We start from the raw sequence: 15067 nt of genomic DNA, 5'->3' as shown, positions 1-15067 counted from the left end.
GTTGCACCTTTGATTAGTTGAAAACTTACTAGTAATTATTTCTTTTGAACGTAGAATATTATGTGTTTGTTATTATGTACTTTTTTTTTTAGTTATAAACTTTAATATTTGAAATTGTTTGTGAACTTCTAATATTAAATTATGAATAATTTATTATATAAAATTTTAAATTTTATTAAATTAAAAATTATTAAATTTATATATTTAAAAATATTTTTAAGTATTTTAATAATTTTATTTAATATTTAATTAAATCGGTTAATTTTTAGTTAAACTAAATTATTAAACCAATAACATTGACCGATTTAGTTATCGCATGTCGATTAATTTTTAATCGGTTTACTGCAAACCAGATTTTAATTTGAACTGGACCGATGTAGTAGTCGGTTCCGATTAGCCATGTTCTAATCTAGGGTACGCCTTTCCCCCCTCGCTCTCTCTCTTCCTCCCAATCCCCAACCATTTCACCCTTCTTGTTTGGTTTCTCAGTGCTCACCGCCTTACCCACCCAGCCTCTACCATCATCTTCTATCTGCTTCTCGCTGCTCACCCAGCACCACCAGCGTCTGCTGTCTTCGCCGCCGCGAACTCCATCGCGGCTTCCATCTTCACTCGGTCCATGAACACCCCTAACTTACACCACGAGGACCACGACTCGCCTTTTGCCTTCTTCGATTCTGCCTGCTGCTCTTCTGCCCTGTGCTATCCGGTTCTGCCCTAATTTCCACCTTCTTCTAGGTTGTCTTTTTTTTTCTGCCCCATTTTGTTTTGCCCTTATCTCTTGAATGATTTAATTGCTGCTGCTGCTAGGTCCCAATTCCGTTTGATTATATCAATTTAATTCTTGCTAAATGATGATTGTGCTGAATTTGTGGTTAAATGGTTGCGTATGGCAATTACAATTTTTTTGTCTGTAATTTTTACAGTTATTTTGCTTCTGTTAGCTTATTTGGTTTAGTTGTTTGAGCTGGTAGCAGTGTTGTGCTAACTGTTGAGAATGTTTTTGCTCATCAGATGTTTGATGAAATGTGTCAGTATTGTTTATATAATTCTTGGCCAGTCACTTTGTGTCCTTGATTTGGATACCATATCGTTCACTTTCAATTAAACAGACCTATAAACAGCAATGGGTAATTTACATGGATTAATTCTGGAATCTTGATAGAAGGGCTGAGTACCAAGTTTGAGCTTAGAGTGAAACATTCATTTGTACCCAAGGGAGAATTGGTTTGGATAAAAAAATGCACAGTACTAGACTGCCCAATTTAGTTTACACTATACAATTCCTATACACCATATAGCCATATACTAAGCCTTTTAGCCTTCCAAGTTTCAATCCGCCTCACCCTCAGAATTGACGATCCCTTTCTAAATGTATGTGTGCATGTATATATTAAGTTGATCCATGTTATGAAGAAAATAAATACAAGTAGATTGCAGCTTTTATCTTATACATTTTTTGGCACATTTGAAACATATTTTCTCACTTTGTTGTTCAGATGGGGTAGCTTTCAATTTGAGCATTTTTGTGGTCATTTAAATTCAAATTCAACTTTAATAGAAATTTTTGGAACTGTGTTCTTAGTGTTGTTAGAATTAATTAGTTTCCATTGATGACCTTATATCTGATTATTTTTAATTTACTGTCAACTCAAATTTACTCACAGTTTTTATTTATTGGTGCATTGGTCTTTTCAAATAGGTAAGGTGTATTGAATAACATCTAGAATGTGAGAAGATTATTACTTACCTGTAAAACCTAACAGTATCTCGTCAGTTTCTTTGTTAAATAAACGAGAATAGGTGTATGAGCCATGAGAATTTGTTTGTTTATTTTAGTTTTTGCATTTTAGGACCACACATCATTATACTTGTCCATGTTGTGACTTGTGGCTTTGTGGTTCTTTTCATTCTCAGGATACATGGAGGATTCAGAGCAAAGAAAGAAAAGGTTGAAAGAAATGCGCATGCAGGCTGATCAAGCTGAAGTTTCTGGTGGTGTTGAAGGTTCTGGGATCCCAGGTCATCTCTCAAACCCCTTGATTGAAACTTCTTCGACTAGTCGCTCACAGGATAGATCATCCGCTGCACCAAGATTTGACTTTTATACAGATCCAATGAATGCATTCTCTTCTAACAGAATGAACAACCCCCGTATGCAGTCTGCACCAGATTATTTTCCTCTGGCCAATTTTGCCAGGTCTCCTGCAGTACAAGATCCAGGTAATGGTATGCCTGACTACGACTGTTTACTTAAAATGGTATTCCGTCTATTAACCAGAGATAATTTCAAGTGTTTAACCAACCTTCATTGTAACATTGTGCAACTAGTCGGCAATTGCACATTTTATGGTGTTATTCCATCCACAAGTTCTGCTTATGTTGCATAGCCAGTTCCAAGTTTGGAGGAAAGAGGAGGGTTGTGTTAGGCCTTCGACAGCCCACTCTATCGAACCTTTATGACATGGATCAAATGGGTTTATTATATGACATGTATTTCATCCCTTCCGACACCTTTTTCTTTAATAAAAAGTTATGATACCTTTTTAAACATTTAATTAAGTGAATTAGCTTTTCATCAAAATAGAGTTTACATTCATACAGTTTTTACTTTAGAATGTTATTTACATCAAGAAAGATGTGATATCCTACAAAAAAATGTGCCTGACACCCTAACAAGGAAAGTTGGTCTTTTTGGGATCTATAAATTAAATATAAAAAAGGGCAGTCTGGTGCATAAGCATCCCGTGTTAATGCAGGGTTAAATATGAAGTGAGATTAAATAACCCAACTTACTTCATTATTGGGGTGTTAGGCACATTTGTTTGTAGGATATACTGATATACCATTACTTACAGCATTTGCCTGCAATCTAAATTTAACTCAATGATTGCACCTAAATAACGACTCAGCCGTGAAGGAAGTTTAAGCCTCTCAGAGATTGATTTATTATTTTTCTTGATGTATATAAGTAGTTTGTCTGGTCATTTCTAATTATATAATTCTTAAATTCAAATTTGCAGCATTGCTCTTATTATTTGTTGTATTTATACTGTTAAAATCATTATTATGAGCTTACCTAATGATTCTTTTGTGCAGAATGATCACCATCTAGATTTAACTGTTTCTTTTCTCGAGTTACAATCTCATTCTTTGCAATTACAGGATCAACGAATCTGTATATGGCTGCCTCTGCCACTCAAGCATCACCAACACCCTATCGAAACCCAGGTTGGAGTGAACCAAGAGGCCATACTCATTATAACTTACCATTCCGTTCAGCAAATGGTAGTACTTATCCTAATCCTAGATTCGAACCACCAGGTGGTCCATCATATTTTGCTGGACAAGGCATAATTCCCCATCCGAGCCATAGTCTGAACCCTTCTCCAGGATACAGGAATAGTCCAACTCCCAATCGAGGGAGAGGCAGGGGCATTTGGCATAACACCCAAAGCCATGCTTCAGGACGTTGCAGGGAACAAGGACTAACTTCGCATGGTCACTGGTCCAACAAGGACAGAGCTTCCGGCCCAGAAGATTTTTATAAGAGGTCCATGGTTGAAGATCCATGGAAGCTTTTAAGCCCTGTAATATGGAGGACAACGACGATCTCTTCATATACACCAGGAAGTTCAAAACCTCGGATTTCGAACTCAGTAAGTGATAAAAGGGAAGGACCATCTGGCGCTGCTATCAAAACCGGGTCTGAGCCAAGTCTTGCTGAGTACTTGGCTGCTGCTTTCAATGAAGCTGCAGGAAATGCAGAAAATGTGTGATGGCAGCTGGGAGGTTCACGAAGGTCCCGTTGTCATATTACTACAATGGCAAATGGTGTATAGGTTTATGAAGGGTCTGTCATGTTGTTACTAAGAAACGGGGTCCAGTCAGTGAAAAAAGCTTCAAAAGGTTTTGCATGGAGTAAGTGCCAAGGATTGCTGTTTGTGTTCATGTGCTATATATTCATGTTCTATACACCAAGCATCTTGCTAAACTTAGGAATGTACTATGGTTGCTGGCAAGTGCTGAACTTTTTTCACATTAAACTAAATTAATAGTTGATCTACAATTGGATACCATTGTTATTGTATACCAATTATCAAGCCTATTGATGATTTGGAAATGAAATATTTGCTAGTGACCGAAGCTGCAACTTTAGCTAAACTGCAACTTTATCGAGCGTAGAAATAATCTCATATAAGGAGTAAATTACTATACTCTCTCTTAGAAAGATCAATTTGATGATAATATAGTTTTTAAATGAATAACAGTTACTTAATGATGGATTTGGATTTTCTAAAGTTTGAATTTTATTTTAGAGAATAAAGTGATCTTTTACTATTTATTTCATAGATGGAACTAAGAAAAAATATGAAAAAAAATCATTCAAGGATTAGAGATCATATTTTGTCCTCTAAAATGAAAATTCAAAATTTAAAGGATCCAAATTTTTTAATGATACCTGAAAGATTAGTTTACTTGATGGATCTATTCTGAGTGAAAACTGTTCTATCAATAAAATAGTTGTTTAAAGATCAAAATGTTGGTTTATTCGAAACTAAACTGAAATTGAACATTATAGCTTTTCGACACAATTCGCAATATTTGAATACTTTTGATAATAAACTACATTTTTTTGTTTTTTATTTATTTATTTTATCATTCATCGGAAGATGAATTCAAGAGTTTGACTAAGGTATAAATGAAAAATGAGGAATTGATGTGAGTGTATGGAAATTGATGTGTTTACCTAATGAGGTATAAAAATACAATCACATTTAGTATTAAAGTTACAATACGATTGTAGTATAACACAAAATTGATGAGGGCTTGTTAACGACGTGACTGCTGTCTGCTGTTGATCCTCTCAATTGTTTTTTACCATTGTGTTTGTTAAGTATACTATTTTATCATTTAACATCTTTTTATACATATTTTTTTGTCTCGTTCAAAATGTATATAATAAGATATCACACTTTACACTAATAATACAAAAAAAAAAAACATTTAGAAGATCCAATCCCCCAAGTGGCAGATTTGAGTGTCGCATTGAAAATGACAAGTATCTGATGGTCATCATTCTTATTGGTGAAAGGAAGCTCTATCAGCTGCAGACGATTAGTCGTTGGTTTTTTATATTAGATATACTTCACATCATACTGAAAAATGCAATTGAAAACACAAGAGGTAAAAACCATGAATCATTAATTAAAAGAAGGGAATAATGATGATATTTTAAAAGATTATTGTAAAAGGGAAACTAGCATGAAACCTGGGTACTCGTCAGCTGTTCATTTATTATGTGCTTATGTCATAAATTATATTCTGTTTATGAATATTGAATACTGTTCATAATTCATTGAGCTGAACAATTTCGTTGTTACTCATTCAATTATCAAAACCGTGAGCTGGAGCACTTTCGGAAGGGATATGTAACATGTATCAAACAATAATGTCCACCAATAAATCCATAATGGAAACTTTTGGTAATGACCTTGACCATGAACTAAATTAATTGAAAAACTTCATCTAAGAAACTAACCTTTACAACTCCCACAAAGTAAAGATAATTACTGTAATCTAAGTTCTATATGAGCTTAACTCATCCCGTGAAGGGTGTGTTTGGGAGTTTTAATTTTCGAGGGGAAGAGAGGGGAGGAAGGATCCTCCCCCTCCAAAATCAAAACTCAAAAACACACCCTAAGGTTTCTGCTCGGAACATATCACGTCCGAGAAAGTGTGTACGAGCTGGTCTGCTAAGCTTGAAGGCTCGTCGATCAGTGCATCGACAAAAGCACTAACCACTCTTCTCTCCTGCTGTGTAGCCTTGAGGCTGAACCATGTGAGAAACCTTATTCTGAAGAGTTCGTCAATGTGCCCTTGGTGTTCTAACCATTTGACTACCCTGACGGAATGCTCATAATCATGTTCCTTCAAACGGTTCCTCGGCATCAAAGCACAGAGTTGCCTCATTTCATTGGGTTTAGAAGGCGTTGGAGGTGAAACCGCAACTGAAGTTTTATGTGAAAATGGTACGACTGAGGGAGTCCGAGTTAGGAACTCCTCAAAGCTGCCCCTGATGTGAGAGTTGGCAGATTCTACTGGATGATTTTCAGCATTTGTCTTGATCATTCCCTGTGAAAATTTGTGCATACCTATCACTGGGGATCTCTGAGGTGACTGTGATGAATGGTTACCACCACACCTAATAACGTTCGGAAGAGGATTCACGGACTCACAAGGTGTAACCCATTTAGCTTCAGCAGCACCCAAAATCCCAATGCTGCTGAATAGAGAAGCCTTGCAGAAGTACTCAGTTGAAGGAAGGAGATTTTCTAATTTGAATCTTTTCTCAGGCCTTAAAACAATAAAGGTGGGTTGTTCAGGGTACTCTGTTGTTGACATTCGGTGCCAAAGCCTGCAGCCTAGAAAGTTTTTCAGAAGTTTATCATCATATTCAAGAACAAGAACCACGGATGTAGGAAGACACTCTTCAAAACGTATGGAGCATGCTGCCAAAATAAATTACAAGTACCCACATTAGTGCATGTCAGTTGAGAAAGGAAATTAGTTAATACAGGAAAAAAATGTGCATAACCAAATCGGCGTTGTTTCTACCAATGCTATTTTCTCACTATGAAATACAGGTGTAGTGCCTGTAGGGCAAATGAAAATTGAGGACTAAATTTAAGTCTATCTAAGAAGGTGTTTTCCCTTTACATTCCTATATCAGCTATAAGCATTAATTGAAAGAAAGTAAAATGTTTTGTTCCTCTCTACTTTCTCCAAATTTCGTTCCTCTCACTTTTGTAGCAGCTTTGTTAATCTTTTGGTGAGTGTTAACTGCTCTAATTCAAATAATGCAATTCTGGATCAGAAACTTCAAAAACAAATATCTATTTGCAATAGTATCGTCTATGACGCTACCAAGTCCAGTTCGACTTTACAGTCCTAAACGTAATCAAAATGAAAATAAAAATACCTTCTGGTTCTGTCTTGCAATTTTAAGTTCAATCAACCAACCTTTAAAGAAAAATTCAAAAAGAAAAAACTTACTTGGTGTGTCTTTCTTCTCCACATGACTATGGAAGATATTAGAAAACTTTAGATCAAAACATTCAATTGCATTGGAGCACAACTTCTGAACCTCAGCACCACAATAGAGCCTGCTCACAATACCGCGGGTCATGCTTGCACATACATTATCCAGAGGTCCCACTTCATTATCCAATAACTTGAGAGCAGTTTCAACAATCTTTTGTATTTCATTGTATATTTCTGTTCCAATAAGAATTCTGTGAGCCAACGTTATTCGCAAAGTGAGTATATCTACTCTTCTAGCTTCTTTGGCAACCAATAACTGTTTACGCCATGTGCTGCAAAATGCAAATGTTCATTCAATTAGTCAAAGGGCACTCCTAATGAAGAATTTCCTGTGTAGATTATTCATTATTCTTCCATTTCCTTTTATGGGACTGACCCGGGGGAGTGAGCAGTAGATAAAATGCATGTTTGCTAAATGAGCTAATATTTGGTTAGCAACTTGGTTCATGCTCAGTGATCTATGAAATCTTAGGCTGATTTGGTTTATAATTTTATTTCCTATTTAGTCTTAATTACTATAATCTTTGGGTGCAGTCCATTCCTGAACTAAACCTTGGTTAATGGGAAAAGCTTTCGACGGGACTTCCCTTATCTAGTAATGCCACTTTGTTTTCGATTTGTTTTTATATTTTCAAATTTCATGAAGGAGAAAGTAGAACAAGAAAACCCCGATTCACGTTTTCATTTTCCTGTTTCCAGTATTTCCTTATAGTTAAGACCGAAAATAAGGTGGTTTTTTCCCTTTTTCAATTGAAAGTAAAAAAGGAAAAAAAAAAACTGAAAACAAACAGTCCCATAAGTTCATATCCAACTAGCAGTCTACTCTATGTAGCAATAACTATTTTATGATTGGCCCCATGTACATGTCACATTCTAATGACTGTTCACATTCACACAGATATTTCAGAGTTCAGACTACACTTCTTGGTCATGGTTGGCACACACATCAAAATTCCAATTAACTATTTACATAGGTTTTTTTACCAAGCAAATGCTGCACAAGCAGCCTCAAACATCTGAAAGCAACCAATATGACACTTGCAGTAACACACCTTATGTGTGAGTTTTTTCGTTAACATGTCAACATAAGAGAAGTAACTAATGGGATTATGCATGTATGTAGATATAAGTGTATGGTATTTTTTATATATACTGTATAAAGAAACATAAGACTACTTACCTCATTAATTCATTAATTTTTCCGCAAGAAACACAAAAGAAGGCTCCTTCTAACTTTACACCAAAACTGCTCTTCAAAATTCCAGACAACTGATTACTCAAAGCACATCGTAAATGGCATGACATTCCACATGATTCCTCATTGGTGCAAGTCAACCACAAACTGGGGTCCTTGTTATCGTCATAGCAATGACAAATGCAGCAAGAACATCTCTTGCAAAAAGAATCTTCTGGATTCAAAGTAGCTTTACAAGCAACATTTTGACACAATAAGACTTTCAGTATTTCGTCTTTACTATCCTCAGGAGAATCATGATCCAAATCTTGAGATGCAGGTCCTTTTTTCCTTTTCGACGGAGAATGGGCAAGAGTATTTTGGGTTACATGCAACTTGGAATTCCTTGAAATAATCTTAAGAAGATACTCAATCATTTGATTTTTGGTATATCCCGTGTACTTCCTCTCTTTGCCTAATTCAGCACAAATTATTTCCAGAAGTTCCCTGCGTGTTAGGGATCGGAGCATACTCGGAGCATCTTTTGACTGGCGAGCAATCTCATGGACTAGCTTCTGTTTCTCTTGCAGATTCAGTGTGCTGCACTTTGCAGGATCAAGAAGAAAACCTGTATTGAAATATGAACAGAATTGTTAGTTGAATTTTGTTTAGTGCAAATAAATGAAGTTCAACATGGCTAAATGGAAATTGGCACATAAAATCGTGATGTCCAATGCTATCATCTAGCAAATTAAACACTCAATATTGACAATTCATCATGTGCTGAGAATATCTATAAACAACATGCATGACTTAAGAACAACTTTTGTTAAGAATACAGATTGCATATGACAAAATCGGAAATATTTACATGTGCTGCAGAGGCAGTCCAGAAAAGAAAAAGACCATACAACTACGTAATAACCTTAATTTGATAATAGAGAACAATGGCAACAATTGATGTTTAAAATTCCAATCCCCTCACTAAATGCTATCCTAATAAAACATAAGATTCTCATTAAATTAATCTCTAGGTCACTTTCATATAATTCAATCTTCATAAACAATGCATTGTTAGAAAACTCGAGTAAATCTAGTCATCTAGTTAAACAAGCTTATTATCTTTCGTAATTCCCACTCTTTTGCTCGTTACAAGCATGTTATAAAACTCATAATCTCTTTCCTTTAGAAGTGGAAAAGGTGCCATAAGACCAACCCTCCAATACTAGCAGAGTAGCAGCCGTTATAGCATACGACAATGATAAGAACCAATCCGATCTCCACTAAGTAGGGATTGCTTGTATGGATCAAACGAGATCGTTATGTCCTATCCTAAATCATGTCTAAGACAAGCAATTTAGATTGAAGTTTTTTATTTGATAATTTCACTCTCAGTCTTGCACACCGTTATGCCTACTCTTATCTATTCAACTATCCATCTTTTGAAATCTGAAGTACACTTTTTTACTAGGGTTGGCTTCTACACTCATTTCCTCACATGACCAAATTATTTAAGACCAGATTTCACACAATAGGAACCATGCACTCTTCCACACCACAAAAAAACAATACCTTATTAACAAAATGTTGGACTCAAAAGAGTGAAATTTTTGTCCACAACCCTATATCAGCCGCATTATCAGTTTCACAATTCGAATGACAAGTTTCAAAGTGTCACATATAATCTTTGATTGTAGATAAAGCCCACACCCATACAATAATGCTTGCAATAACCATAGCCACTTACAGGGATTTAACCACAATTAAGTGTCACACACAGACACACACACATATATAATTCTTTTCCAGATAAATATAAAACAAGAAAATTTTCTGATTACAACTTTCTCCTCCTTACTTTTTAGTAAAATTTTCATTTTTTTTGTGTGTGACGGAAACAGGTAAGTAAAAATCTAATAAACTAAAACAAAGCATTAAACCATTGCAAAAATAATAATAAATTACTGATAACACAGAAAAGTGAAAACCGAGAATGCATATAACAACGAAAACAGAGAAATTCAGATAACCTACATTGTGATCAGAACAACATCATCGACCAAATAAAGGGGAATACTAGAGAATGCAAAGCCAAAAAAAGAAAAAAGAAAAAAAATACTTGATGTTGAAAAAGAAACAAAAGTAAACCCCAGGAAGAAAAAATGAAGAGAAAAAGGAGCTGAATAGGTAGTATTGGTACCCGTAAAATTATAAGTGTTGTTGTGTTCGGTCATGTTTGTCCAGAAACCAGAATGTGGAGGTTGTTTCATCCCACTATCTCAGTCTGAAGCGCTGCATTACGAATTTATCGCATGCTTGAGAGAGAGAGAGAGAGAGAGAGAGAGAAAGAGAGAGAGAAGAGCGTGAGAGAGAGAAGAGTGAGAGAGTGACGGAGTGCGTGTGTGTGTACACTAGCATGAAGGGTGAGCACTCGAGGCTCGAATGCAAAATTTTTGCATTAATAACTGATTCCTTATAGTGGATCACTAAAATTTAGGCCCACGCGTGGACCTTACAAATATTCTTATTTGTCTACCCCCACTCTATACAGGCCTATGACATTTTTAAAGGAAATAAATCACCATTTGCACCCATAAAAGATATAGACGATGATAAATGTATTCATATAAGAATAAAACGATAATTGTAATTACGGAAGATGGCTTTCGTGTGCCAAGAGTACCCAGATATTCGTTAAGTAATTGGTCCGTTAGTTTCTGAATCTACGTAGCAATAAAAACCTCCCAAATTTATTTATGTGTGTTGTTACTTTGACATGTGAGTGTTTCAGAGCCAGGTAATACAAAAATTTAAACCATAGTATCCCTTTCTTCTTCATCATTTTTTTCTCCAATTTGAACATTGTCCTAGAAATTGATAACATTACTTTTTGCGTTGATCCTAAAATACGAACTGTGGTAGAAGATAACCCTTTAACCCTGAGAGACGTCTCTGCGTAAATTTAACTTCGCTACAAGTAATGCAAGTTGCAGTAACGCTTCGAGTTCGAAGAAGAAGAAGGAAAAGAAGTTTGACGGGAGATGCTTCTGTGGGCTGGAGGTTGCGTTGATGGAGTCCAGAACGATGACGAATCCAAATAGATGGTTCATCCGATATCTCTGGAAGTTAATGGATATACATTTATTTTTTTGTGATGGTTCTCCCTTTTTGTTTTTTTAATTTTAATTGACATTGGGGTGGGTATATATGTCTTTTTTGTGACTTAAATAAACTAAACAAAGAAAAACAAAACAAATAAAACAAAGGAACTGCTTAAATAGAGGAACAGTCCCATTTAAGACTACTCTTAAACTCCTCCCAAGGTGAAGGAAGCTCCACATGAGAAAGTTGTAACTTCATCGCCATCTTTGCCGTAGTGTCTGCCACCGTGTTTGCTCTCATATTCAAACGAAAGTCAACATGACAATTTCAATGCATGATATCTCTTATTTTGAACACCAATGGATCAATAAATCCAAAACCATCTTGGTGATTAGTAACAAGATTAAACGCTTCCACACAATCCGTCTCACAAATAACATCTCGTTGACCCACATCCCAGACTAAGAGATATCCTCTCCAAATAGCAAACAATTCCCCTGGAAGAATACGGTTACTCTCAATCATTCCCAAACACCCCCTTTGCCAACTCCTATTACAATCTCTAATAACACAAGCAAAACCAACACTATCACCTGACCAGGATAACTAGCATCACAATTAATCTTGAAAGTACCAATAGATGGGAGATTCCAAAAACCATTTAGAGTAGAGGAAGGGACATACATCGTTATTCAAAAATATTCCTAAACTTCTTTTGTGTGGATATATATGTTGATGTTCCAGACAAGAGACTGCAAATATTTTGTGTAGGTGGATGAGATCGTAGAAGGTTGGGAGGGCCTGACAAAATCATTAGTTAAAAGAAATATGAAGCTTTCTCATGCGAGACAAGAAGATGGGTTGACAATTACTGCAGTTGGAGGGGAGAATCATGAGGTTTTATCGATGATGACAAGAAAAACTGAAAAAGTTAAGCTTGAAGTTAAGAGGAGCATATTGTTGCTTGCAACCATGGCCTTGGGAGTGATATTTTGTGTACCTTGTAATTTGTATTTAGTGATTAAAATATAGGAAGTTTGTATTTTGAGGTCGTTGTTGTCTATGAAAATGGTTTCTTGTTCTTCGAATGAATAGAGATTGAAAATAATACAACGGATAATGTGATTTATAAACATTTGACATAATTAGCCATGATGATTGATCATTTGACAGGTTAAACTATAAATCATTTTCATATATAACAAAATAGTTCTTTTATCAATTTGGCTGATGATCTAAATAAGCATTTTCATACATTCCTTAACCATATCATTGTGATTCAATAACAGATTTCAGTGCTAAACAAGAATAGCAACCTCAATGATAAGATCAAGATGTAAACAAGAATAGCAACCTCAATTGTAAAATGAAAATGTAAATCATAAACATTGTATTTCCATATGTTTAATAAGACTTTAGCTCCTGTGTCTAGTAAATCAAAATACCAAAAGGCAAGCATAAGAGTATAGTATCTCTCTTGATTACACGATAATACCAAAATAAGTAAACGAAATGCTAATGTAACCAAAACAAGATATCAATCTGCAACATAATTTTCATCAAGTAAATATCTATGGAACTGGGGTTAAGTTACTGCTCCCACTTGATATAGCATTACTTGGCCCATTGGATGCTGATAACCTAGCTGCAGCTGTTCTTCCAACAGCCTGAAATCTGTCTCTACCTCTAACACTTATTTTTCTACCTCTGGCACTTGTTCCTCTGCCTGTAACAGTTGCTGTTGTACTGGGTGTAGACATAAATTGCATGAAACGGGTGGTAGTCCTAGCACTAGCACCTTGAATTGTTTGGAGTGTGACTGTTGGTCTAGTTTTGGAGTTGTTTGTGGAAGGAGTTGTTAATGGAGGCTTGACAGAGGGCTGATGTGTTACATTGGAAGGTTCACTTGGAGGAGGTCTCTTGACATTTCTCCTTTTGTTGGGCATTTTGGTTGTTGGAGGGTTTGGTGAAGGTTGCGGTTGAGGATTTGAGGGATTTGGTTGAGGTTCCTAGATGTAGAAACAACAAATTCAGCGTTAAAAAAAAGACAATTAAATAATCTCCAACTGAAATACGCATCAAATGATTGGGCACTTACCAATTCAGCCTGTGGTGTTGCTGAACCATTCCCCTCACCAGTGGCTACAGCTTCATTATCTGCAGCTTCTAGGGTCTCCTCCCAATACATTTCAACCATTATATCATCTGCGTCATCCCCTGCGGCTACTTGCTCTTGAGGTGCAACACTCCCTCCAGCCATTGCTTCCTTTCTCTTAGGACAATTCCTTTTTTTGTGATTAGCCTGCAAACAAAATAGTTCATTTGATTTTGCATAAGCTTCCGATACAAGGTAGCTCACAAACTAAATTTAACATTAATTTAAGGTACCTAGAGATAGTATTTGCGGATAATAGTTCCATACTTTCTCTTCATTATGTGAGGATCAGGGTTACCAGAAGGGCCATCATTCCTCTTGTCTCTCTTGGTAGTTGGTCTTTCAATAGGTTTTTTTGTGAATTGGTGGCAGAATAGATAGAGTGTCCAGCTTTTTCCAGAACTTTTGGCTTGGAACTGGAAGCATTAAAGTCTGATAGGTTGCATTGTATGCACCCATAGTGTGCCAGTTATGAGAAAAGTCTTCAGGTCTTCTGCTCTGGTAAGCTAGGGCAGCATAGACATGTCTACAAGGGAGACCAGTTAACTGCCACACTCTACAACTGCATGTTCCTTTCTCCAAATCTAAACCAACCTTTACAGGAAAACATTAGGGGTGGCAACGGGGTGGGTAGGGCGGATTTTTGCTCTACCCGACCCCACCCCGCCCTACAATAACCCGCATAAAACCCGCCCCACTCCTATCCATGGGTAGTAAATGGTTGAACCCTAACCTGTAACACCCTACCATACAGAGTCTTATGCTTAAGTCATAAGTCAGAGATGGCAAGGTATTACGACCTCTAACTTAAAAATTTAGTACGTATAGTAGTATGAATGATTGATTATAACTAGAAGCCTTTGTAGAAAAAAGGGGTAAACAAAAATCGCATCTCGAAAGCGCAACACTCCGATCGATAACGTAACGAACAAGGATAACCAACGCGTGATTATATATATACAAATGAGTGTCAAAAACAGGAATATCAAGACTCAAGATCCGACTGCGAAGATAACCGGTCCGAGCATAGCAATATATACATATGATAGAAATAAGGAAAACCCCAAAGGAAACCCAAAGGGACACAAATACATAAAACCTATTCTCCAAAATCTCCCATAAGAGGAGTCATCACAGTTTGTATTATTTAATGGAGATAAAAGTATCTAAGCAAAACATATGAACCAAAACATAAACCCCAAGAACAAGGAATCTTCGCAAATCTAGAAGTCTCCAGCGTGCCTCAGCGGGAAACCGTACGTCCTGCATCTGAAAACCATAAAATCCGCATGGGTGAGAACCAGAGGTCCCCAGCATGGTAACAGCTTCCACATATATAATACATAATAATAGAGGAAAGCCGAAGGCAATCCTAGAACTCCCTCCAGATAATATTAAAGCTTATAAACAAGCTAAACCATAAAGGGCATCTGACTAAAGATACTTCAGTCTAACTAACACTTCCCTTTCCAATTCCTTCAGACCTCCCAACCACCAGCAGGAGTATAAAGTAGCAAACACAGTTATATCAA

General features: G+C 36.3%; 2 protein-coding genes and 1 long non-coding RNA gene across 5 annotated transcripts in view; 1 reads left to right on the top strand and 2 right to left on the bottom strand.

The window, feature by feature from the left end:
• The first annotated feature begins 364 nt into the window (after window positions 1–364).
• Window positions 365–3845, top strand: LOC107459361 (protein SICKLE). 2 transcript variants are annotated; one of them, XM_052252289.1, is made up of 3 exons: window positions 365–709; window positions 1918–2223; window positions 3166–3845. In XM_052252289.1, the coding sequence occupies exons 2-3, from the start codon at window positions 1923–1925 to the stop codon at window positions 3777–3779; spliced, it is 915 nt and encodes a 304-aa protein (XP_052108249.1). In that variant the 5' UTR covers window positions 365–709; window positions 1918–1922; the 3' UTR covers window positions 3780–3845. The 2 variants fall into 2 exon arrangements, with proteins under 2 accessions (XP_052108249.1, XP_015933073.1); XM_016077587.3 differs by having other exon boundaries at window positions 366–738.
• A 1514-nt stretch (window positions 3846–5359) lies between these two features.
• Window positions 5360–10675, bottom strand: LOC107459400 (VIN3-like protein 2). The gene is made up of 4 exons (XM_016077635.3): window positions 10479–10675; window positions 8285–8906; window positions 7057–7376; window positions 5360–6512 (listed from the first exon to the last, which is right to left on the bottom strand). The coding sequence occupies exons 1-4, from the start codon at window positions 10546–10548 to the stop codon at window positions 5701–5703; spliced, it is 1824 nt and encodes a 607-aa protein (XP_015933121.1). The 5' UTR covers window positions 10549–10675; the 3' UTR covers window positions 5360–5700.
• A 3843-nt stretch (window positions 10676–14518) lies between these two features.
• Window positions 14519–15067, bottom strand: part of LOC127740600 (uncharacterized) — a 10633-nt gene continuing 10084 nt past the window's right edge. For both annotated transcript variants that reach the window (XR_008001191.1, XR_008001190.1), the window contains exon 4: window positions 14519–14804. This is a non-coding gene — a long non-coding RNA (uncharacterized LOC127740600). The remainder of the gene's footprint in view (window positions 14805–15067) is intronic.

The sequence above is a fragment of the Arachis duranensis genome, chromosome 7 (assembly GCF_000817695.3).
Source record: "Arachis duranensis cultivar V14167 chromosome 7, aradu.V14167.gnm2.J7QH, whole genome shotgun sequence".
Lineage (NCBI taxonomy): Eukaryota > Viridiplantae > Streptophyta > Magnoliopsida > Fabales > Fabaceae > Arachis > Arachis duranensis.
Note: the sequence above shows the minus strand (reverse complement) of the source record. Positions and strands in the feature narration are given on the sequence as shown.